Source organism: Ovis aries, chromosome 3 (genome assembly GCF_016772045.2).
Source record: "Ovis aries strain OAR_USU_Benz2616 breed Rambouillet chromosome 3, ARS-UI_Ramb_v3.0, whole genome shotgun sequence".
In the NCBI taxonomy this organism is placed as follows: Eukaryota; Metazoa; Chordata; class Mammalia; order Artiodactyla; family Bovidae; genus Ovis; species Ovis aries.
This window is the reverse complement of record NC_056056.1, coordinates 79305955-79328854: the sequence shown is the minus strand read 5'-3', so window position 1 is coordinate 79328854 and position 22900 is coordinate 79305955. Positions and strand designations below refer to the sequence as shown.

Genomic DNA, 22900 nt, shown 5'->3' with positions numbered 1-22900 from the left:
TTGGGCCACAGCTCCTGCAGCCTAGGCTCTCCCGGCCAGCTGTGCTTCAAGGCTGTGTTCTGGCCCCAGCAGGTCAATGTGTTGGGATTGGCTGCTGGCAAGGGTACTGGCTACAGGGGTGGATAGGCAGGTTTCTGAGGAGAAGCAGAGGTTTGTGTTCGCGTGCATGAATACATCGTGAGAGAAGTGCTCGTTTGTGTAGGTACCTCACTACTTACATCTGTGCAGGAGAGTGTTTCACCTGAGGACATGTGTTAGGGTGTCTATGTGTGTTTGTTTCTGTTCGTGTGCATGTGAACTATATGTGTGATGGAGTTTTGTGTGATGGATTTCCTTGTGTAGCCACCAAGTGTGAGCGGGTGAGTGTTTTTGTGCTAGCCACAGTGCATAGCACAGTGAATTGAATTGTAAATATGTATGTGTCCTTGTGAAAGCTGGTGTAGAGTGTGTTTGTCTGTGATTGTGAGTGTGGAAAATGGGGGGCAATAGGGGTGATTCAGGCTCCAGGGACTACTGTCTTTCCTCCCTTCCAGAAATAATCACCGACCTGCTGGCTGACCCAAGACAGCTTCTCGATCCCTCGAGCCTCTCTGGATCTTCAGCTCTACACCCTGCCAGGCAGTGAGGGTGGGGCCACTCCCACCGAGGAAAATCTGAGTTGTTGGGCGGAGAGCACAGCCTCCAGGAGAGGCCACAGGAGCTGCCAGGGCTGGACTTCCTCTTGGGGTTCAGGGATCTTTGGATGCTTGATGTTGTCTCACCCTGCTGGGTAAAACCTGACCCCCACGCCTGCACAGAACGAAGTCTGGGGCAAAGTCTCCTGCTCCAAATTAGATGCCCAGCTGCTGGAATTGTAAGGGTCTCTACTGGGAAATATCCTTGGTAGTTAAAGTCGGCGCAAAAGGGTTCTCCTCTAGTGGTAATTTCACCAAAGAGTCAAGTGCCAGAGAAGTAACTCCCCGAGCTCCAGGATCACGGGTTGCAAGAACGCTTCATTCTCTCCATCCCTTCTCATCCAGGGCCACCAGATCTAGTTAAAAGTGTCCTGGTCACAGAGGTGTCCTGGCAAGTGTTCCAACAGCTCCCCAAGACCTGACACGAAAAAGCCACAACTTCCCTGGCGAGGAGTCCCGCCTGCTTCAGATCTGCCAGGACCGGCTTAGACGTGTCGCTGAATGGGGCTCTGGGAAGCTGGATCCCTGAGAGGGGAGGGGGCAGTGCTGGTTAATTTATGGACGCAGAGGCACCACACATGGCAGGGGCTCCTCGATCTGACCAGCCAAGTCCTGGCGTCTGCTTGTTCCCTTTCAGAACACGGGTTCCAAGAGCCGGGCTTGTCCAGTCTCCAGGACTCCCCTCCTCCCCAGGCCCCTTCGACTCCACCCCAAACCAACAGATTTCGAAGTATGGAGACCTTTGCTCCACGGCCACACGCCTGATCCCGGCTTCACGGCTGGATCAGTGGCTGCCCATCTGCCCAGTGACTTCCACCAGGTTCTGGGCATTGCGGTCACTGCTAAGGAGTCCGCCCTTTAGGAGAACTCCACGGCCCAACTTGTTCCCCAGTCTTGGTATCTTCAAACACATGTACCCACATTCCACACACAGCCCCTCATTTCCTACCCCCATTCCCAGGTGAAGAAAGAGTCGGCTGAGGACACTGCTGGGCTGGTGGGGGCAGAGGAGTCCCCAAGAGCAGCTGCCTCCTCCTCACTCCTGCGGGGAGCTTCAGGGACAAGAAAAGGGACAGAGAGCTTTGGGGCAGGAGGTTTCAGAGTATTCAGTCCCTTCACTTGGCTATTGATATAGGTTGTGTATGTGGGAAGGCATCTCCCAGTTTCCATGACTTACGGGGCATGGCTGCCCAGAACGGTCCACCCGGGGTGTTGAGTCCCTGTAGGGAAATCAGACACAGCTGCACGTCCGGCTGGCAGGCCTTGTGGTATATATCCATATTTATATTTATGATTTCTAATTTTATTATAAAATAAAAGCAGAAATATTTCCCGAAGAACATTCACATGAGGGCATAACAGGGAGATGGCAAGTCCGCAGCTCCGGAGGCACGCTGCGCTTGGAGCCGGGTGGCCACTGTCCGGGGAGGAATAAGAGAGCATGGCGGGGCCTCACCAAGACAGAGGAGCTGGAGGCAAGGGGGCGTGCAGGGGCTTCTGCTCCGTGGCCCGTTCTCCTTCACTTAAGTTACTGGGCGCAAAGCTGACACCTCGGGGAAGGGCCTCTGGAGAAAGCCCGGGTTCAAAGGCCCTGTTTTTTCTTTGCTCTTTCCCCTCCCACTCCAACCCTGGGAAAGTGAGGAATAGGTGGAGGGCACACAGATGGCCAGGCATAAGGAGAAACACTGAGGGGTACAGCTAGCCAGGCGCAAGAGGCTGGTGGAGAGGAGACAGAAAAACAGACAGAGTAACAGAAATCTAGTGAGAGGTGGCAAGTAAGAGGCACAGAGGGAAACAGTGCAAAAGGGGAAAGAAGAAGAAGAAAGGGAAAGGAGAAAAGAGAAGGAAGGGGAAGGAAGAGGAAGAACCAATGAGCAAGGAAGGCAAAGGAAGAGAGAGAAGAGAGGGGAGGAGAAGGCAGTTAGAAAGAGTAGGAGAATGGTGTATAATTTATTCCCTTCCCTGGTTCAAGACCCGGTCCCAGCCTCCAAAGGACCTTCAAAGCAACTTGTTGGAAAAAAAAAAAAAAATCCCGAACAAAGACTAAACCAGAGAGCCATCCGTCCTACCCGGGCCGGCAGTTCTTGCCCTTTCAGCGCGCAGGCCTTTCAGTACCTGGTGGGGCCGCCGGCGCGGGCCGCCCTTCGGACACGGTCCCTCTTGGGTCCCCAGCGCCCAGGCCAGAAGGCAAGCGCGTCGAGGCAGGAGGGGCTCTAGGACCCCAGGTCCACGAGGTTGGCCGACATGGGGTTGAGGATGGAGTCCTGCAGGCCGTGGTGGTGCTGCAGAGGGTCCGCGCCGCCTCCGCCCGGCACGGGCACGGGCACGGCGCTGGGGCCCGGAGGGTGGCCCAGGCTATGCAGGGACGGCAGCCCCGGGGGCGGCGGCGGGCTGAGCAGCAGCGCGGGGCTGGACGACGAGTGGTCTGGCGTCCCCGACGGCGTCTTCTCGTCCTCCGAGCTGCCTAGCACCGACTTGCCGTTGCCGTTCAGCGACGCCGCCAGCGGGTTGTGGCTGTTAGAGTTGGAGTTCTCGCTGTTCTCCCTGCAAGAGCAGGAGCAAAGCAGCGAGGTCAGCGGGGAAACCGAGGCCGCTCGGCGCAGTGTCGCCGGGAGCCAGAGCCGCCGCGCGCAGCCTGCGGGTGTTTTCGGCTTCTACCATTTTCTCCTCCAGGTCTGGGCTGCGGTTCTCTTAGTCTCTCCAGACCCGATTTCTTTCTCTATACTTTCTCCCTGTATCATTTCTGTCTCCCCACCTCTCCAGCTCTTAATCTCAGGAATACCTTTCTGCTCTCCGTGTGTCTGCCCTCCCTGCTTGCCCCCACTGAGTGGTTAACCTTTCTTTTCCAGAGCAGAGGGACAGGGAAGGAGAGAAGGTGCCTGGATTTTCAGATCACTCCTGGCTGAACGCAAAGCCAGGATCTGTCCTGGAGAACTGGTACCAGGAGAGTCAGGAACCCTAGATTTTAAGCTGAGGGTCCACTTGAGGCCTCGAGCTTGAGAAATCTCACAGGTCCTCATCTCCCTTTGCTTTCCTCTGCTTGAGGGAAGTCTGTCGGAGGGACAGGTTTCCAGAGCGAAGGGTCTATTCCCTCTAGTTCCAAATTGTCGGGGCTGCGTTAGAGTTTTCCCTGTGGGGCCTACGGAAGGAGGCCCGAAGGGTGCAAAGGTGCCCTTTCCCAGGTGGCACAGTGGAAGCTTCAGCTGGGGCCTGAGGCTGGGGGTGTGGAGGGTGGCTTCTGAGAGAAGGGAGAGGGAAGATGGTTGTTAATCCTGGCCTAGATTCTCCCACCATACCAGAACCTGAGACTCTTCCGCCTTCACCTGGGGGCTGGTCTGTGCACTTAGTTCTTCAGGATTCTGGATACACGCCAGTCTGAATGGGGGGGGACCTCCACAGGGAGAACCCCTCTCCGGCAGGGTCTTTCACCAACAGCCCCTCACCCAGATTTGGAAATCTGAATTCTTAGGTAGATTCTCTCTGTACTGGCTTTCCAGGGCCTTTTCTTTCTGTTTTCCTGGAAGAGGACTTTCCACAGGGCTGGCAGCTGAATCTTTACAACTGTGGATACCCCAACTTCATGGTCTTAGATACCAGGGTCAGCTGGAAGCCTCCTCCCCGCCTCAGATTATACTGTTCAGCACCCCCAGTCTGACCCCCGCCCTTCGCTCTGGGCTGCACACACCCAGTACTACAGACCCCAGGTGTCGTGTTTTGCTGTTACACTCAGGTTGGAGTCTGTTCCCACAGTTTCTCTCCCATCTTCTCCTCCAGAACTGGGGTTCTGAGAGGCCAAAGCCACAGGGGCCTCACTGTCAACTGCAAGGCTAGTTTAGGAAGTCTGGGTTTCCCTGAGGACGAGTGACTCCCAGCCCTTCTGTTGCTCTCAGCTCACCCTAGACCTACCGACTTACCCGCCAGAGAGGGTAGAGCCTAAGGAGAGAGGAGCTGAAGGCTTGGCAATCCAGGGAAAGGCTGCTCGGTCCAACAAGGCAGAAAAGGGGACATGTGTTTTTCTTCTCTCCAGGAGCTGACACTTCCTCCCCAAGCCTTTTGCCTCTTGGTCCTTTCAATGCGGGACAAAAGGCTTTCCCTATCAACCCCGTTATCCAGACAAGGAACATTCTTCTAGGCCCCTCTACATCCAGGCTGTATCAGGAAAGTTCCAATCCCAGTCCTGACCTCTAATCACACGGCCTGGTGCTGCTCAGTGAGGCAGACGGAAAGTTCCAGGAAGAGCTGGTGAATTCTCGCATGCAGTCTTAAAACCCGCAACCCCGATAGTCCTCGCCAAACCTCTCAGCTCTCCGACCTTCGAACTATCAGGCTCTGCCTGCGGTATTCGCCCCCCTTGCCTGGAATCCAGGCCTACTGTCTTGCCTTGACCCCGAGGCTCGCTGCTTCTCCACGTTTGCGCACAAGCGACCAAGGAGTTAGTTGACGATTGCCCGATTGCTTTGCCCGCTTTAGACAAATTTCTGATCTGTTCTCCCGAAAGAGCTGCCTGTGTTAGATCAGGCCGCAACAGGGCCCTGGCTGGGACCAGGGGCCCAGTTCAGACCTCTCCAGGGGCTGAGTCGAGGTCCCGGGACCCCCTCTCCCTCGAGCCCTGGGGAAGCTGGTGTGGAAGCTCTACTTACTCGTACCTTTCCTTGGCCTCGGCTGCCCGGTCGCGCTGCCTCCGGTTCTTGAACCAGTTGCTGACCTGCGTGGTGGTGAGCCCCGTGGCCTCTGCCAGCTCGCGCTTCTCGCGGGGTGAGGGGTAAGGGTTGTGAGCGTACCACTCGCGCAGCACGCTGCGACTCTTCTCCTTGAAGCAGTAGCTGGTCTCCTCGCCGTCCCAGATGGAGCGCGGCAGTGGAAACTTGCGGCGCACGCGGTACTTGCCCACCGCGCCCAGGGGCCGGCCGCGGAGCTTCTCCGCCTCGATGTAGTGTGCCTTGAGCCACAGTTGCTGCAGCTTGGCGTGGTTGTGCGGCGAGAACTGGTGGCTCTCCAGGATCTTGTAGAGCTCGCGGAAGTTGCCGCGGTGGAAGGCCACCACCGCCTTGGCCTTGAGCACGCTTTCATTCTTGTGGAGGTGCTCGCAAGCGGGCAGCGACCACAGGAAGCGGCCCAGCCGCTCGATGTTGCCGCCCTGCTGCAGCACCTCGCACACGCACGCCACTTGCTCCTGCGTGAAGCCGAAGGTGGGTAGCATGGACATGGTGCCGGCTGCTCCCGCGCCCGCCCGCGCGCCCTCAGCGCGCCGCGCGGTCCGGCATGGGCGCCTCCCCGCCGGACCTTCCTGAGCCAAGAGGCGGACTGGGGGCCCCTGGCCTGGCGCTGGCTCCCGGCGAACTCGGAGTCACTGTAGTACGTCCCCGCGCGGGCCGTGGATCCCGCGCCGCCCCACGCCCCCGCCGGCCGCGTGTCTAGCCAGCGCCCTCGTCCAAGCCCGGGGGCCGCCCGCGGCGCCGCTCCGCATGCTCCGCGCCCTCCCGCCCTCCCGCCCGCCTCTCTCTCGTTCGCTTCTCGCTCTCTCCCTCCCGTCTAGCTTGCTCGCTGCTTTTTTAATAATATTATTCTAAGCGGGCATGAGGCGCTGCGGCCCGAGCCCTGATTGGTCTGGTTATCTGACCCGGGGCCTGCCCGCGCCAGACAATAGTCGGAGTCAAATTATTCGCCATGGAGACGCTGTCAGTCACTGGTAACCCGAGCCCCGGCGGGCCAGGCGGCTCCCCCCGGCCGGCTCCGCTGACAGATCGCCGGGCTCCGCGCAGAGCGGAGGGCGGCCCGAGACAGGAGCCGGAGGCTCTCCAAAAGCCGGGGAGGAGGTGAGGGCCGGGCTGGGGCTGGCGGCGGCGGTGATTGACGGGGCGGACGCCCAAAGAGCAAGGAAGGTGCTGGATCGGGGTGGGGGGGGGGGGGGGGCGGAGAGGAGACGCGCGGAGAAGAAAAGGGGAGGATCATGGTGGGGAGGGAAGAGGGGAGAAGAGAAGGCGGAGGACTGTTTAAGGGGGTGCCGGGAAGAAGGAGAGGGAGAGGGGCGGAGGGAGCCAGGATGGGGAAGAAACTTAGGGCAGCTTTTTGCAAGGCCTCTCCGGATGCCTCCTGGGTCATCACGCCGTTTCTGGAGCAGCTGTTTGCCGGGTGGATTGTGCCCAGGAGCCGACCAGTGGGGTGGAAGAGTTTGGATGCTCTCGGGCACCCCTCAAATATTTGACTTTTCCTGCTGACAGTGCTCCACCCCCATCCTAGGAGCTCGGGACCCGACCGGTCTGCTAGGGAAAGGGGGAGGGAGTAAGAGAGAGAAGGGAAAATTTGGCAGTGGCCACAGGCAGACGCCTGACAATCTACTTCTTGGAGGATCCCGCCTTTCCTTCGTCTCGTAACCGGGCCGGCTGCCCCGCGGCCGGTACCGCCCGGCTGAGCGCTCTCTGCTTCTCCCTGGGCGGGGACACAGATTTAACCCCACGGGTCCCACCTCCCGAAATGCGCCCGGCACTTCCGTGCGGCCTCTACGGAAGTTAACTCCGGTGGGCAGAGCCGGTGGTCTGCCCACGGGAAGGCGAGGGCAGGGAATCTTGAATTCGTGGCGCTTCCCCTGTGGGTGGTCGGGGAGGACCGAGTGGAGGCAAGATCCAACCCCCCTTCTGGCCTCTCTACTCCGACTCGGCTCTGGCCAACTCCAACATGAGAACCCGGTCGCTGAGCTTAAATGAGCGGAATGAGGGGCTTAAAAAGGGAATCTTGCCTTTTTTACTTCTTTGTCAGGGCGCATATGTAAACACGTGCTGCTGGTTCTCTTCGAGAAGGGCAGAGCTGGGAGAGCTCTGGGAGAGCTGGATGGAAGAGGTGGGTGTTGTGGCTGTTTCTACGGTTTTGAAAAGCCCCGGGGTTAGATCCTTCACTGAGTAGTCCTTTCCACCTCCGCTTCGCCTGGAGGCTGGAGTCTCGCTGGCTCCCAGTGCCAGGACCCAAGCCAAAACAGCCTGGGCTTGGCATTCAGTTTAGAACTGTGCAGTCTGTCTAGGTCACGCTTCTCGGTTGGTTCCTACCCCTTTAAATTTACTCGGAAGTTGGTGCTAGGAACACTGGAATGGGGGGGGGGAGGGGGAGTCCAGAACCCCTGGTTCAGGTTTTGACTTTCCGTGGTGGTTTTGAGCAAGGCACCTATTTATTCGTCTAACCCTTAGCAACATTTCCCAAAGTTCCCTGCTCTAAGCGTTCTAGCAGTCCTCTGGGGGACTTGCAGGCATGAATGAGTGGAACCCAAGTCTCCCTAAGACTTTTGCCTCTGGGGGCTTGTCCAGGTGTATTGAGACCATAGCTCCCTGCAAAAGTTCAGGTGGCATGTTCAGAGCCTGCATCTGTCTGCTGGGAGGAGCCCTGCTGTGTCCAGGCCACTTTATCCAGAGTCTTGTGCGCTGCCACACTGAGTTCACCTCAGAGTCGGGCTTAGAGGACTCTGGAAAACATGGGGAAATACATATCCCCGGCTGCAGTGAGGTTCAGAGCCCACCTTACTGGTCCCGAGAAAGGGCAACCTATGCCTTGCAAGCCCCCTTTCTCAGCCACAGGGTTAACAACTGGTAGGCAGGTCCCAGCTATGGCCACCGCATGATCAGGCTATAGCTGTGGTGAGCACCCTGGTCTCTTGCAGGCGAGTGGGACTGGGCAGTAACTTCCTGGCATGAGACTCTGGGCCATTTTACAGCCTCATTTTCTCCACTATTAGATAAGGCCTGTGTGATTTTTAAGGTCCCTGTTACTGGAGTGAGTCTAAGAATACTAACCTTGAAAAGGTGGGTAAACTGCCCCCTCAGCCACAGCTTCTACTGGGAATATGCCCCTCTGTGGCCCCTTGGAGCTGCAAGATTGAACTTCTTTTGGAACTGGGTCCTGCCCATGTTCAGCTAAGGCAGATTTTCTGGAGCTTCAGACTTACTGTCCTTTCTAGTGTTGCTCTCTTTGTGGCCTCTGGGTGTTGAGCCCAAGTCAGACCTGCCAGGAGTACACCTGTGGCACCTGCCATCTTGGACAATACTGTGTGTGTCATATGGTAAGAGTAAGCACAGAAATCCTGTATCACCATTACCCAATGCATGCATATATGTCCGCATGCCACTCTCCCTTTCTCCGTATTTGTAGGAAACTGGTTCTAGCAGGTCTGGGCTAAAACCTTTTGCTAACAGCAGCACCTGAGTGCCTGCCCTAAAAAAGGCTACTGAGGTCAGCTAGGGCCTCTTTACACTCTGCATCCCTCCCTGTCAGCCTTTGCCCCACAGGATAGAGCAACTGGCAGGTGTCTGGGTCTTCCAGGACTTGATAGATGCCAGCCTGACCCTAAGGCAATCTCAGCCCCAGGTTCCAGTGCTCAGAGCACCCACTGGAGAGCCTGAGGCTGCCAGATGCCTTGGGTTTTCCTCCCCTGCCACCCCTTCCCACCAATCCAAGGACTCTATGAAATATGCAATCTATTCCTCCCCTAAGACACACAAGAGTTCCGCACAAATCGGAGAAGCTCCATGGCTGCGGAGGAGAAAACTTCTGTAGACCTCTGGAAATTTGGGTCTTATTGAAATGTCTCTTTCACCTCCAAGTAGGCTGGAAGTCCCCTGGGATAGACTTTCTGGAAGGCAGCCGCAGGTATGGATGGGTGTTCTTTAACGAGCCCACACTGACCAAATGCCCCTCCCATGACTCTTGGTCAGGGACAGTCTGGGGCTGGGTACCCACAGATGGCACCCATTGCCCATCCCAGGGGTGGCACATGGCCCACTCCAGGGACTTTCAGAGAAAGCGAGAAAACAGAGGAACCAGCCTCCCAAGGGCTCCCCTCACTTTGAGTTGGAGCTTTTTGGAAGGAAGGGGGTGCTAAGGAGAAGGAAATGCTAGCTGGCTATTTCCAACGCCAGCAGAGAAGGGGGCAGGGGTTCGTTGCCAAACCGGAGGACTAGAACTTTTCTCTTTATTTTTCCAGCCTATACAGACTCCAGAAATCCGCTGAGCAGACAGGGCCCCTTGCACCGCCCGCCTCAGGCCTTCCCGGCGGTTCTGAATCTCTGGGGCGTCCGGGCTGGGGTTGGGGCTGCGGAAGCAGGGGTGGGCGGGCCGCGGCGGCAGACCCCCGTTCCCGCGCACGCTCGCCCAGACCCGGCCTCCTGCTTGGGCTTCGCTCTCGTTTCGTTGAAAGCGGGCTCGCATCGCCTCGCCTCCGCCTGCCCTCTGCAACCAAACCCCCTCCCCGCCCCGCTGCACCCCACTATTTTCTGTTGGGGCCGACTTTTGGGGCAAGTCAGGGCCCGGGAATTCCGCTCGCAGAATTCTCCGTTTTTGAAGACGGTTCCCGCTGCGCCCTGAGCCCCGGTGCGGATGCAAGGCACTGGGCTCCGGGTGGCCGCTCTCGTGAAACAGCGCGAATCGTGGCGTCGCCTGCACCGCACGTGGCTGGCACGGCCCCGGGCTCCCAGGGCCGGAGCAACAGGATCCCCCGGGGGCCGCCGCTGCCCCTCCGCCCTGGCGGCCTTTTGCTCTGGACCCACGCGGCGGCCTGGAGCGCCCTCTCGAGCAAACGGTTTGGAGGCCGCGGGCTCACAGGGGATCTTGCTCAAACGAAAAGAGCGAGAATTCAGGGCTCGGGGCTGGTCTGGGGCCGGAAAACCCGGGGAATTGGCCAGGGGTGGCGCCAGGGTCGAGTGGGACTTGAGATGGGTCCCCAGGTCCTGGACTCAGCCCGCCTGCCTACGACGCTCGGCCCGGCTCGGGGTTTTCCGTCCCCGCCCGCGGTCCCAGCTCGGTCCCGGAGACCTTCCTACCCGCGCGGCGCTCCCTCCCAGGCTGGCAGGGGACAGCGGGACCCTTTGCCTGGGAGGGGGTTGCGGGGTGCGGAGCGTTGGGCATCCAGGTGAGGGGGCCAGGCTCTCGGCTTCGGGTTAAAAAGCCGCGGAAGTCCGCCGCCAGCTTTCTCCCACGGAACCGCGGAGGGCCCGCGAACCCGGCCCTGCCTTTCCGCCGGGTCTGCCTGCGAGCGCCCCCACGCGGGAGGTCCCAGAGTCCGGGTCGGTGGGTCGGTGCGCGGTTTCCCCTAGGCCTCTAGCCCAGCCGGGAGAGGTGCCGGGAAAGGGCCGCCGGTTCCTTCCTGCTCAACAACCCCGGCACTGACTGGCCGGTCGCGCGGGCAGAGAGGGCACGAGATGGGGGGCGCGTCCGTGCAGCGCGCTCCCTCGAAGACAGACACACATCCGTCCCAGGGCACACTAAGTTGCCAGGGTTTAATCCCATGATCCTTGAGGGACCGTCAGTGGCTTTTCACCGTCGCATGTGCCCCCTGGAGACTCTGGATCTGCCTGGCACACAGTGGGCGTCCAGGAGATGTTCGAACGGATGCCTGAATGACCAATGGGATTAGACTGTCAGCAACAACTGGGAAGTACCAGGCCAATAAGAAAATGGCCCTCTTCTTCCTCTTTCCTCCCGTGCTTTGCTTCCAGCCTGCTTTCTTTCCCTCCTTTCTTTGCAGGGGAAGACTCATGGCGTTCTCCAGCCAGAATCCTGGGTGCTGTAGCCTCCAAAGGGCTACCTAGAAGCGGCAGACCTAACGCTGTGCTCTTAGCAATTCGAGATCTAACTGCCTATAGCAGTACCAGGCTCCCTTGGGCTGCAGGAGAGTTTTCCAAGTTGAGCTATTCTCATTTTTGTGGGGCTGCTTCTTTAGTTGCATTTCCTTAGTTACTTTACAAAAATCCTCTGTAGGCAATGTGTAGATCAGGTTTCCTGTAAGAAGGGACTTTTTTCTTTCTTTCTTTCTTCTTTCCATTACCTGTGAGAAATTCTATCCCAGAGTAGGGATTCCTGGCTTGGCACTTCTCTCTCCTGCAGTATCTATTTTTATTACCATTAATTACAATGCATCAGCCCCACTCATCAGTGATACCCCTTTCCCCTGGCTGGTGACTGCTCTTGGCTCTCCTGACTTGGGTAGCTATGCCTGGGCCAGAGGGCACTCCCACCCCACCATTGAAGGCAGCCACACAGGGCTTTCCAGTAAGTATGCGTTTGAAAAGAGAACCTGGAAAAAGCCAAGATTGTTCTTAACCTGGAAATCCAATACTGTATTTTGTTGTCTCTGTGAATTAAGGCTAAAATCCAGGGACTCTTTCTTTTAGAAGAATGTGTGCTAATTAATTTATGCATAGCACTGTGAGAATGCTTTAATAAAGTAGGTAGAAACAAGATATAGCCCTACCAGGGACGGCGTGTAACTCAGGGAAGCCGGTGCACGAGACGACTGCAGAGGGACTGTCAGTCTGTAACAGATGCCCTCTGGTAGCACTGTAGCATTCTGTTTTGGGATGACAGGTGTGGTTGGCCCTCTGGAAATTACCATCTTTGTTCCGCCCATTCTAATACAGTTGCACTGTTAGTAAATGTTCTCATATGGGGAAGGTAGGCTGGCGAGGGCAGAGGACATGGGCTTTGGCAGCATATAGGTCTGGGTCCTTGGTCCAGACTCGCCAATTTAGTAAGTCACTCAATCTTGGGGCCTTATTTTGCCTATGAGGATAACAACCAGTGGGCACACAAAAAGCATTCAACATTTGCTTATTGAATACAGTTGCACTGGGGACTGGAGATAAAAGTTTGTGAGCACCTGGTTGACAGTAGGTACTCAATAATTGAGGCTGTTGTCATTGGGATGATGGGATGGTATGTTTACGCAATTGCATATGTTCAGTGTGCTTTCAGAAAGCACCTGACTTAAGTGTCTAAAGGCAGATTTAATTTCAAGATGATGAGTATTATCAAGCCCCCCTGGTTTCCCAGACCTGGGCTAGGCATCATGGGAAGTGCTCAGGTGTGTGACGGGAGGTTCTGGAGCAGCTGGAAAGACAGGAGCTTGTACACGTGCAGCTCCCTTGGTGTCAGTAGTTCACCATCCATGGAAGCCTTGGAAAGAGTGTGGGCTTTGGTGTCAGGCTATCTGGGTTAAATCCTGCCTCTGCCACTAAGTAACAGTGTGACCAAGGGTAAGCTGTACAATGTTATGGAGTCAGTTTCCCAGTCTAGGGAGAATAAAAAGTAGGGGTAACAAACACCTTTACTTTGCTCCCAAGGGTTGGGGAAAAGGAAATGAGCTAAGCATGTGAAAAGACTGTGTCTCCATTCAGAGAGGAACAAGAGAACTTCAGCTGCCATAATATTTTGTATTATCTTATGGTGTTCCCAGGGTTTTGGTCTCATTAGGACAATTCTCAAAGAAAAGATAGCTGCATAAGGGTGTGACATCACATGTTCCTTTGGGGTTGAGACTGAGGTTTCTCCCCCTGTTGTGTTTGTTTTCAGCATTGAGTGCAAAGCAGAACTCACAATGAAAGCTCCATGGTGGGTGTGGACTGTGTATATGTGACCCAGAGTAAACGAAGCAACTCCCCTCCTCTCTCTTAACTCCTTCCTTGTCAGCTCCATGCTTCTTGAGAGAGACAGCCAGGAATATCTGTTCTAATGTCTTTGATGGGTAGAGTATCTTCTATGTACAAAACAGTATACTAATGCAGAGTGGGTACCATAATCCTATATACTGGGTTAGCATTTTCAAAGGAGGAGATAGTTCAGAGGTTAAGCAACTTGACCAAGGTCATACAGCTGGTAAGGAGCCTCTGCAATTTCAGTTCTTAAGACCAAAATCCATAAAGCCATAAGCCTTGCTGCTGTTAATTCCTTTTCAATAGTAAAAGTAATATTAGGAAGTATTGTGCTATCTCGCATCATCTCAAAATACCTCCACAAGCCAGGCATAATTACCTGCTCCATTTTGTAGGTGGTGACACTGAGGCTCAGAGACATTAAGTACAAGTCCAGCAGCTATGGCAGAGCTGAGTTCTTGAATCCAGGCTGTTTGTCTGCAGAGTCTATGCTCTGATCTGTTTCACTGAATGCTTTTTCATCAAACTCTCATCTCTTATCCCCAAGCCTTTCTTCTCTCTGAACTCAGGTTCCGCAGGCATTTCCAGCTGTCAGAGGCTAGAGTTCCCTGGAGGTGTCAGGAGGATGGGTCTAAGCTCTAGGAGAAGCCAGCTCTGCCTGCCTCAGGTTTCAGCCTCCAGACCCTGGGGTTTGTGGCCTTTGCTCCCTGAAACTCCTGCAGGGTAGGAGACCACTGTGACCAGGGCAAACTGTACAGCGATAGTCTTAGCCCCAAGCTGGTAAATTCTGGTATGTACTCATGGCCCCCAATGTGCCTGGGCTGAGTGAAAGCTCAGAAATCTGCTCAGACCAACAGAAGAAACAAAAGAATGAATTTCTTACAAGGATTCAGGGCGAGCACATGGATTGAAGGGCAGGGAACACCACTGGCCTTAAGCGGGGTGGAACCAGAAACTGGAAAATAGCTATCAAGGCAACACTTTTCCTCCCTCTGGGTGGCAGAAGGGGCTCCTTTCTCTGCTTCTGTCTGAGGATCTTTGTTCTCTCTGGGAAGAGCAGGTTTCTCTGTTTCTTCTCCTTTTAACATTTCCCTACCTTTTCATGTGTTCCCCTCTTTGGGCACTCAGGAGGCATTCCAAAATCTGTCTCTTTCCTAATTCTTGAGAGAGAGAGAGAATCTTATAGGCTTATCTTAGGTCCAGTGATTCCCACTCCAATCAGGGATGCTGGGTGTTTGCCTGGGCAGCACTATACGGCACCATGCCCAATCCCCCAGGACTCTGAACCATGCCATGAGAGAATGAAGTGCCTGGAGGGCTACTGGTTTGCAATGGAATACCCAAGTCTAGGGCTTGCTACATAGAGGCATTAACAGATTAGTTCCTTTGCTTTCTCCTTCTCCCCACTCCCCAATGCGGTGCCTTCCCCAGTCCATCCATCATAGAGTCCAGCCAGAGCTTCCAAATTAGAGTCCAGATATGATTGTCCTATTGTCATGTTTAAATTCTTCTAATGGCACCCATTAACCTCATGATGAAATGTAGACTTCTTAGCATGGCTTAGGAGGCCCTTTGTAATCAGTCTTTGCATGTATTAGCTTATTTCCCATGTTATCCAATTCTTTCTCAAGATTTCAGCCATCTGGAGTAATTTTTACCCACTCTTCCACTTCTCTGGTAGACACCCATCACCACCCGCTTATACCTTATTGACCCCAGGGCTTGGCCATGAGATAGGCTTGGACCAATGAAATGTAAGTAGATGAGCAGATGCTTCTAGAAATATGGCAGGGTGGCACCAGGACTCTTTCTTCTTTTGCCCTTGTACCCTAGATAGGTGCAGCTCCAGCCCATGTCATGAGATGAGAAAGAAGATAGAACAGAGCCCACCATGAAGCAGGGTCACAGGTGGCCTGCAATCTACCATGTTTGGTATAAAGTTTTGATATTGTTACAAGTTTATTTGGCCAGAATTAACGCTGCCTAGGAAGAGCTTGCAAAGTGGACACTGGGCTGCAGTTACAAACATGTCTTCCCGAGTCACCCCCTACCCTCTGTTCCCATCATACCCTTTCTTTTTTAAAGTCTAGTCTATCCTGTACAGCATCTCAAAGACCCTTCACCCTGTCCCAGCAGATGGATGTATAGTGATGCCTTTACAAATCAGTGGCAGACGTCTGATTAGAGCTGGCACAGTCTGGGTTCTTGAAGGTGATCTTTTGAACTTCTTACTATACATGACTCTCAATTTTAGATTCCGTAAGCTGAGTCTGCTCCATAGTTAATCTATGTAGGCTGAAGTCCCGAAGTATCTAGCCTTTTGGTGTGCTTGGAAACAGAGGTCATAGGGTGTTGCCCATCACACATGTGCCCATGCACCTGTGCGCATGCACACACACACGCGCGCGCGCGTGCACACAGGCACACATGTTCATGTCCATGGAGGTGTCTAGGCACAGGAAATCACATGCTGTTGAACACATATTCCCAGTCGTGCTGGACACAGTCCCGTGGCATTGACCCTCGAAGTTCAGGTCTTTCGGTGGTTGGGTCTGTGATGAGCTACGAAACCAGCAGGCAGTCATCTCCACCCATGGCTGTGCAGCTCATACCTCCTCCTCTCTCCTGCTTTCAGCCTCTGATTAATAATTACAGGGGCATTGGAGCTTTTGATTCTCAGTAGATTGGTACTACCAGCTGACATATTTCCTCTTCAAAAAATATGCACTGTAACTTTCTAAATAGAACATTCAGGCAAAAATATGTGATTTCAAATAATACCTTAATGCTTAGAGTAAACAAAAATAATGTAATGTGGATGCAAGGTGACATAGGAGTGGGTGAGTGTTCCTTGTATTCAACTGAGGTTATAAGAAAAGGGGAACGGCTGGAGCCAGGGCTAGGACTGGAGCAGACCCGGGGAAAAAGCACTGAAGTTGAGATAAACATAGAGAGCAGATTCAGATTGTGAAGTCCATGAGCATTTTATAAAATGAGATTTCCTCATGGGAAAGGCTTAAATTAAACTCACAAAGGTTATTCAGCGGTATATTTTGTAGCCTTAGCTGGAGTTTAATTTAGGGTTTTTGTTCAAAGGGTATGTGGAGGAATTTACACACACACACAAAGAATCAAACAGGAGTGTGCACATACATGTAAACAAATGTATATATAGGCAAATACCTATACATACACATATGGACACACAGAGCACACATATATTCATAGGAAATGATGAATACACACATTCATGCTCACATGAGGAAATAATTCTTTAAACCGTGTGGACCATCTCTCTCTCCATTTATATCTCAAAGTCACCCTCAAACCAGACTTCCATGAGAGTTGGTTCATGATTTGGAGTTTTGAGGGGATAGAGACCTCAATAGAGGGGTAGGAGTTGAAACTAGAGAATATAATTACACTTAGTTACTGAGCTTTTCTCCTTCTAAATAGCAAGCATTCTTAATTAGAAAAATTTGTACACTCAATGCATTATAAACTTTGTGTATAGTTAGCACGTGGCTGGAGATGGGGCCAGGCTTAAGGAGTCCATGCTTTCTACTGGGACTTTTTTTCTAACTTATATTTGATCTGAGATGTTTCCAGAAAGTCAAATGTCACCTATATCAATACTGAAGATGCCGACCAGCAATTCAGTTCATTTCAATCTCATTCCATTCTAGTCAACATAACAAATATACTTCTTTTCCTCAAGTATCAGACTTCGGAGTATTATTAATAAAAGGGCTTCTACTCCATGTCCAACTCTGTGCTAGGCTGTTTGAGGGGGAGAAAAGAAAAGTGACACTGTTCTGTCTTCTAGAAGTTTCTAGACGAGTCGGGCAACAGAACCAATCTGTATGGAGTAGGAGATAACAAGACCACACACCACTACTTATCAGTATGACTGGGGTGAGGAAGTCAAGATGGAGACTGGCTGGAAAAGGAAGTCTTCTTTCAAAAGATCGTCTTGTTTGGACTTTGAACATCAGAGAGAATTAGGATGGAGAGAGGGGCATGAGTGTGATGAACTCGGAAAGTCTCATTGGGTGAGCACAGGGCTCACTGCTTGGATGAATGCTGTCTTCCTGACCCACCTTGCTAGGAAGGCCTCAAAGGGTTTATATTCATCACCTATATCCCTCCAGCTCTCCAAAGCGAGAGTGGGATTTCTGGGAAAAGTCAAAATATGTAGAAAAATACAGAATTCTACATATTTTGTAGAATAAAATTCTACAGTTTTACATGGCCCTATCAAGTGACAGCCTTGAATGGCAAATGCAGTCATGTTGCAGAAAGGGAGCTGGTACTCACACTGTAGTCTGAGAAGCATGCAGAATGGGACAAAACTGATTTGAGGAACAGTGGTTCTCAGCTTTGGGGGTCAGAGACCCCATTGGCAATGTGAGGAAAGGCCTCTCTCCAAGGACATGCTTATATGCACACACCCACAAAAGGTGGCGTTCTGTTGCAGGATGTCACTGTCCTGAGCTCACGCCTGGATCTGTGGTGTGTGCTGGGGAAGGGCTGCTGGGGCACAGCCAACCCCAGAGGCCTTGTGCTTCCTTGGAGTTTCTATTAATAGCACCCCTTTGGGGTCAAGGACAAAGCTTTCCTCTCCCTTCAAAGCAGCCCTCAGCCTGACAAGCAAAAGAATGGAAGAATCTCTGCACTCACTGACTCCATTGCACAGTGCTTGAGAAGAGGTCCTTCTCATCAAGGGCAAGTACTGTTTTCAGCCTTTAGTAAATGTGGGCAGTTTCCTCACACACCAATATCCCCCTCATAGCAGTTCAGAGTCAACTGGGTTGAAGAATTTCTCCCAGTAGCACTTGCCCATGTGTGGTCATGGACATAGTCCAACACCCAACAAGGTGCCTTGTCCCAGAATAAGCTCCAAAAAGGTTTTTGTTAATTCAACAATAATGGCTATATTTTATTGAATGCTCTTATGTGCAGACAGGAAGCAAAGGGCTTTACAAGCCAGATTTCATTGACTTCCCCGACAACTCCTATGAGGTGAATACTTTCAATAGGCTTATCTTACAGATGATAAAGTGCTGTACTTGTGATGCGCGGAAGGTTAAATTAGTGAAGCGAGCAGAGGAGTAGGTTGAACCAAAGTTTGCTTGCAGTCTTGCAGTCTTGCAGTCTGGGCATGTCACTATGTCCTATGTTACTACTCTGAGTAATATACCTGTTCCTTAATGTTGATACACTGTCCACGATTTGGCAGGAACCAAAGGGAGGAAGGGGATTTGAAGACCTGCCTGGATGCCAGGCGGGTTAATCGACGGCCGCACTACTGAGGGCTGTGAGGGACGCTCCCCTCCCCCGTCCCTCCGCCCTTCCTCCGGGCGGGTCCTAGTGGCAACCTGAGCTGGGAAGCAAGGACGAGCCAGTGCAACACCTTACTGGTATTTTGTTTCAGCGATGGCGGGGGGCAGGAGGGAAAGCGTCTCACTGAAAGAGCTGGCTCTTTCTGGAATGGAGAGTCATTTCCGACTGCCCTCTCCTGAGTCTCCTGAGCTGGCTGGTGTCGGAGGGAGGATATTTTCTTAAGGATGAACTGTTCTTGATCATTTCCTGCCGCAAAGGTCTCCCCCTCAGCGGTCAGGGTGCCTGTTATCTAACACTCTCAGCTGCTTCCAAACATATTCTAATGAAAATAAAGCCCCTCTAGGAAGAGCCCCGGAGAAGGCAATGGCACCCCACTCCAGTACTCTTGCCTGGAGAATCCCAGGGACGGAGGAGCCTGGTGGGCTGCCGTCTCTGGGGTCGCACAGAGTCGGACACGACTGAAGCGGCTTAGCAGCAGCATCAGCAGCAGGAAGAGCCCGGGGCTTCCCTGGTGGCTCAGTGGGAAAGAATCTCCCTGCCAATGCAGGAGATGCAGGTTTGATCCCTGGGTCAGGAAGATTCCCTTGGAGAAGGGAATGGCAACCCACTCCAGTGCTGTTGACTGGAGAATCCCATGGACAGAGGAACCTGGCAGGCTACAGTCCACCTGGTCGCAGAGTCAGACAGACTGACTAAACAAGTATCAGTAACAAGAAAGCACCCCAGATTTGAGAGGCAAGAACAGGCACAGTGTGCTACCCATCCCTCCGCGCATGGTGGGAGGGCTGAAAAGTATTTGATTCAGTTCAGGACAGATATTCTTGAGTGTGTGGAAGCGGGCTGAGCACTAAGTTTGGGACGATGATGTCACACTTTTGTCTACGATCCCACCTTTAAGTAGTCAGTTTGTGAAAATTCAAACTAATGGGTCCGGGGGACAGCATTCAAGGTGTCTGTGAACTTGGATGGGAAAAAATTGCACGTTAATTTTGACTAACCTCTAGCCAACGTTTAGCGACTCCTCCAAGAATGCTGCTGCTAAGTCACTTCAGTCGTGTCTGACTCTGTGTGACCCCATAGAGAGCAGCCCACCAGGCTCTGCGGTCCCTGGGATTGCAGGCATCAACAATGGCAGTACTAGGCAATACCGGTGACTTTTTAATTAATTTAGTTTTAATTGAAGGATAATTGCTTTACAATGTTGTGTTGGTTTCTGCCGGACATCAATAGGAATAAGCCATAGGGATACATTGTGTCCCCTCCCTCTTGAACCTTCCTCCCACCTCCCACCCTGTTCCATCCCTCTCTGTTGTCACAGATCACTGGGTGGAGCTCTCTGTGTCATACAGCAAATCCCATGACTTCTTCATTGGCAGAAACCACAGATATTTTTCTGTCATAGTTGGTGCGTGTGTGCATGCTAAGTTGCTTCAGTTGTGTCCAACTCTTTGCAACTCCATGGACTGTAGCCTGCCAGATTTGCCTGTCCATGGGATTCTCCAGGCAAGACTACTGGAGTGGGTTGCCATTTCCTTCTGCCAGGGAACTTGAAATACTTATGCTCATCAATACTTTGGAATTATGGTACTGATCAGACCTACTGCTGGATCTTGCAATTTAAAATGTTTTAGGACTTCTCTGGTGGTAGGGTGGATAAGAATCTGCCTGCCAATGGAAGGGACATGGGTTTGATTCTTGGTTCAGGAAGATCCCACGTTCCACGAATCAACTAAGCCTGTGAGCTATAACTACTCAGTCTGCGTGCTACAACTACTGAAGTCTCTGCGCCTGGATCCTGTGGTTTGCAACAGGAGCAGCCACTGCAATAAGCCAGTGCGATGCAGAGTGGGCCTGCCCCCTGCAACTAGAGAAAGCCCTAGGAGCAATGAATGAAGATCCAGTGCAACCAAGAAAGAAAAAGTGTTAATAAAGACATGCATACTGTATCACTTTAAAAATTATTTTTATAATTATACTTCATTATGATTGGTTTTCTTTGCAATCATGAGTATTTTATGTATTAGAAAATATTATTTTGAGAAAGAATGTGTATTACTCACCAGATGCCACAGACACAAAAACTGGCCCCGTGTGAAACTGATGTATATTTAGGGATCCTCCCTTCAGTACAGAGTTACAGCAGTTTTGAAGAAGAGTTACTTCTTCATCATTCACTTGTTCAGAGAGGGCCTTGCCAGATATCAGGGAGAAAGAGGAACAACCCAGGGACCCTTAAGAAGTTTTAGTGTGTTTAGGCCTCAACTTTCCATCTATAAAATGGGGTGGTCAAACCCACCAACAGGAGGTGCTCTTTCCTCATTGCTGACTGGTTAAGAGGTTGGCAGAGCCCTTTAAGCTTCAGGTGCCTGGATTGGAAATGGTTGGACGCAGAGCCTGGCACCGTGGCTTCACAAAGTCAGCTGGACCCTGTGGCCTTCCTGCATGCCAGGTTGAAAGTGGCTTTTTTTTTTTTTTTTTTTTCATTTGGGATCCAAGATGCTGAGTCACTGGCCAGACCAGAAGAGTAGTTTTTGTTATAAAACAGTCCAAGAGGCCTGTTCCTTAACCCCTGCCCAGAAAGCTAGGTAGGCCTCAACCCCCTTTTGGTTCTGAGGAACTGCTTCCAGGAGAACACTGCAGACGGGTGGGTGTGGGTGTGGGTGGGGCTTAAGGGAACCAGTTCTAGGGGGAAAGCCCAAGTTTCAGAGTTTCCTAGGGGTGAGGCCAAGGCAGGCACTTGTCCTGGGGTTGCCTCTCATTTACTTTGTCCAGAGTCTATGTTATTCCTAAAGTCTTCAGCAACAGGCTCCCTCTTGGGGACTCTGATGGGAAAGACAGTTCCCATTTGCGATGCCCTGATGATGAAGCAGAGGGTGGGGGAGATAAGACAGGCCCAGTAAGTACAGCAGACCTCCCAGAAGAGTTTAGGGGTGTGCCCAGGCAGGCCAGAATAAGAGGCCTGGGGGGAGCAAAGTGTGCTAAGTGGAGGAGCAGAGAGTTGGCAAAGACTCAGGAGGCACAGATGAAGGCATGCTAGGGAGGGGTGTCAGCCTGAGCACAGAGCACGAGGGGTTTGACTAGTGGTGGTGGGGGCACTATGGTAAGATTAACCAGGATTCAAGGGAAAGGCAAATATTGGAGCAGCATAGGGTATGGGAAGGAGAACTGGATAGTCACTGAAGTTGTTTCGAGTGGGAGAGTTGATTCTGGTTGTGTTGCAGGCTTGCAAAGAAGGGCAGGACTCCAGGTTTGTGCATCCAGGCCCTAACGTATTCCTGAGTTATGGCTCTCCTGTCTTTCTAAAAGGGGCTTCCCAGGCGGTGCTAGTGGTAAAGAATCTGCCTGCCAGTGCGGGAGGCACAGGAGACACAGGCTCAGTCTCTGGGCTGAGAAGATCCCCTGCAGGAGGGCATGGCAACCTGCTCCCGTATTCTTGCCTGGAGAATCCCATGGGCAGAAGAGTCTGGCAGGCTGTAGTCCATAGGGTCGCAAAGAGTTGGACATGACTGAAGTAACTTATCAGCACACATCTTTCTAAATGTAGCAACCTTCCATCCATTGACTAATTATCCATCCATCCAATAATTACTCATCCATCCACTTATTTATCCACTCATTCTCATATCCTCTGCCTTCCTCCCTTCTCTCCTCATGAGGCCAGAGATTGTGTTCTCGGCTGTATTTCTGGTTTCTACAGTAGTTCCTGGCACATAGTAGGTCCTCAAAAATATTGTTGAACACATTTGCCCCCTGAACATTCACTTAACAATTCACATTTTGCATAGGATGTTTTCCTCCAAGAACATTGAGTCCTTTTGTCCCTGCTCATCACTGGAGCCACATCTGATTGTTTCTTTTTTTGTTGTTGTTAAAGATGATGTTATTTATATGTTTTTAAAAATAGTCATTTATTTGGTTACCCTGAATCTTAGTTTCAACATGCAGGATCTTCGATCTTTGTTGTGGCATGCGGGATCTTTAATTGCAGCATGTGGGATCTAGTTCCCTGTCCAGGGATCGAACCTGGGCTCCCTGTATTGGGAACAGGGAGTCAGCCTCTGGACAGCCAAGGAAGTCCCACATCTGGTTATTTGGATGCTCTGCTATTCCAACAGTCTGAGAGTCCCTTTCTCCTCTAGTGTGGCCAAGCACCCTGAACTGCTTGAGAGAGTGCTGGTCTCAGATCCGCAGAGACAGGGTACATAGCCTCAGACACTACCATTCCTCCTCTTTCCTTGGCAGAAAGATGAGATGAGCTTGGGCCAGGAGAGCTTTGAGATTCTCCAGATCCTAGTGGGCTATGATTTTACAACTCTAACTCATCCCACTGTATGGCAAGTGAAACCATGTTAAAAACTGCTTGAATTCAGTCAAAGGGAAGTGTCTCCAGAGTCAGTGATTTAAGGTACATGTCTTGGCAACAGAGATGCCCTAGTGGAACAGCTAACCATTCCTCAGCCCTAGAAATCAATTTTC

The 22900-nt window shown here is 52.4% G+C and overlaps 1 protein-coding gene and 1 long non-coding RNA gene across 3 annotated transcripts in view; one reads left to right on the top strand and one right to left on the bottom strand.

The window, feature by feature from the left end:
* Nucleotides 1–1928: 1928 nt before the first annotated feature.
* SIX2 (SIX homeobox 2) lies at nucleotides 1929–6203 on the bottom strand. Of its 2 annotated transcripts, none has more exons than XM_012172368.5 (2): nucleotides 5315–6203; nucleotides 1929–3218 (listed from the first exon to the last, which is right to left on the bottom strand). In XM_012172368.5, the coding sequence occupies exons 1-2, from the start codon at nucleotides 5878–5880 to the stop codon at nucleotides 2888–2890; spliced, it is 897 nt and encodes a 298-aa protein (XP_012027758.3). In that variant the 5' UTR covers nucleotides 5881–6203; the 3' UTR covers nucleotides 1929–2887. The 2 variants fall into 2 exon arrangements, with proteins under 2 accessions (XP_012027758.3, XP_004006029.3); XM_004005980.6 differs by having other exon boundaries at nucleotides 5321–6203.
* A 212-nt stretch (nucleotides 6204–6415) lies between these two features.
* The window catches only part of LOC132659591 (uncharacterized), a 65808-nt gene continuing 49323 nt past the window's right edge, over nucleotides 6416–22900 (top strand). Inside the window, exon 1 of the long non-coding RNA XR_009600166.1 lies at nucleotides 6416–6490. This is a non-coding gene — a long non-coding RNA (uncharacterized LOC132659591). The remainder of the gene's footprint in view (nucleotides 6491–22900) is intronic.

What these genes read in the sequence shown, in the direction of transcription:
- SIX2 (XM_012172368.5), bottom strand. Translation starts at nt 5,880, where the DNA reads ATGTCCATGCTACCCACCTTCGGCTTCACGCAGGAGCAAGTGGCGTGC. An exon ending in GAGGCCAAGGAAAGGTACGA is followed by an intron (nt 3,219 to 5,314) that starts GTAAGTAGAGCT and finishes CTGCTCTTGCAG; the next exon opens with GGAGAACAGCGAGAACTCCA.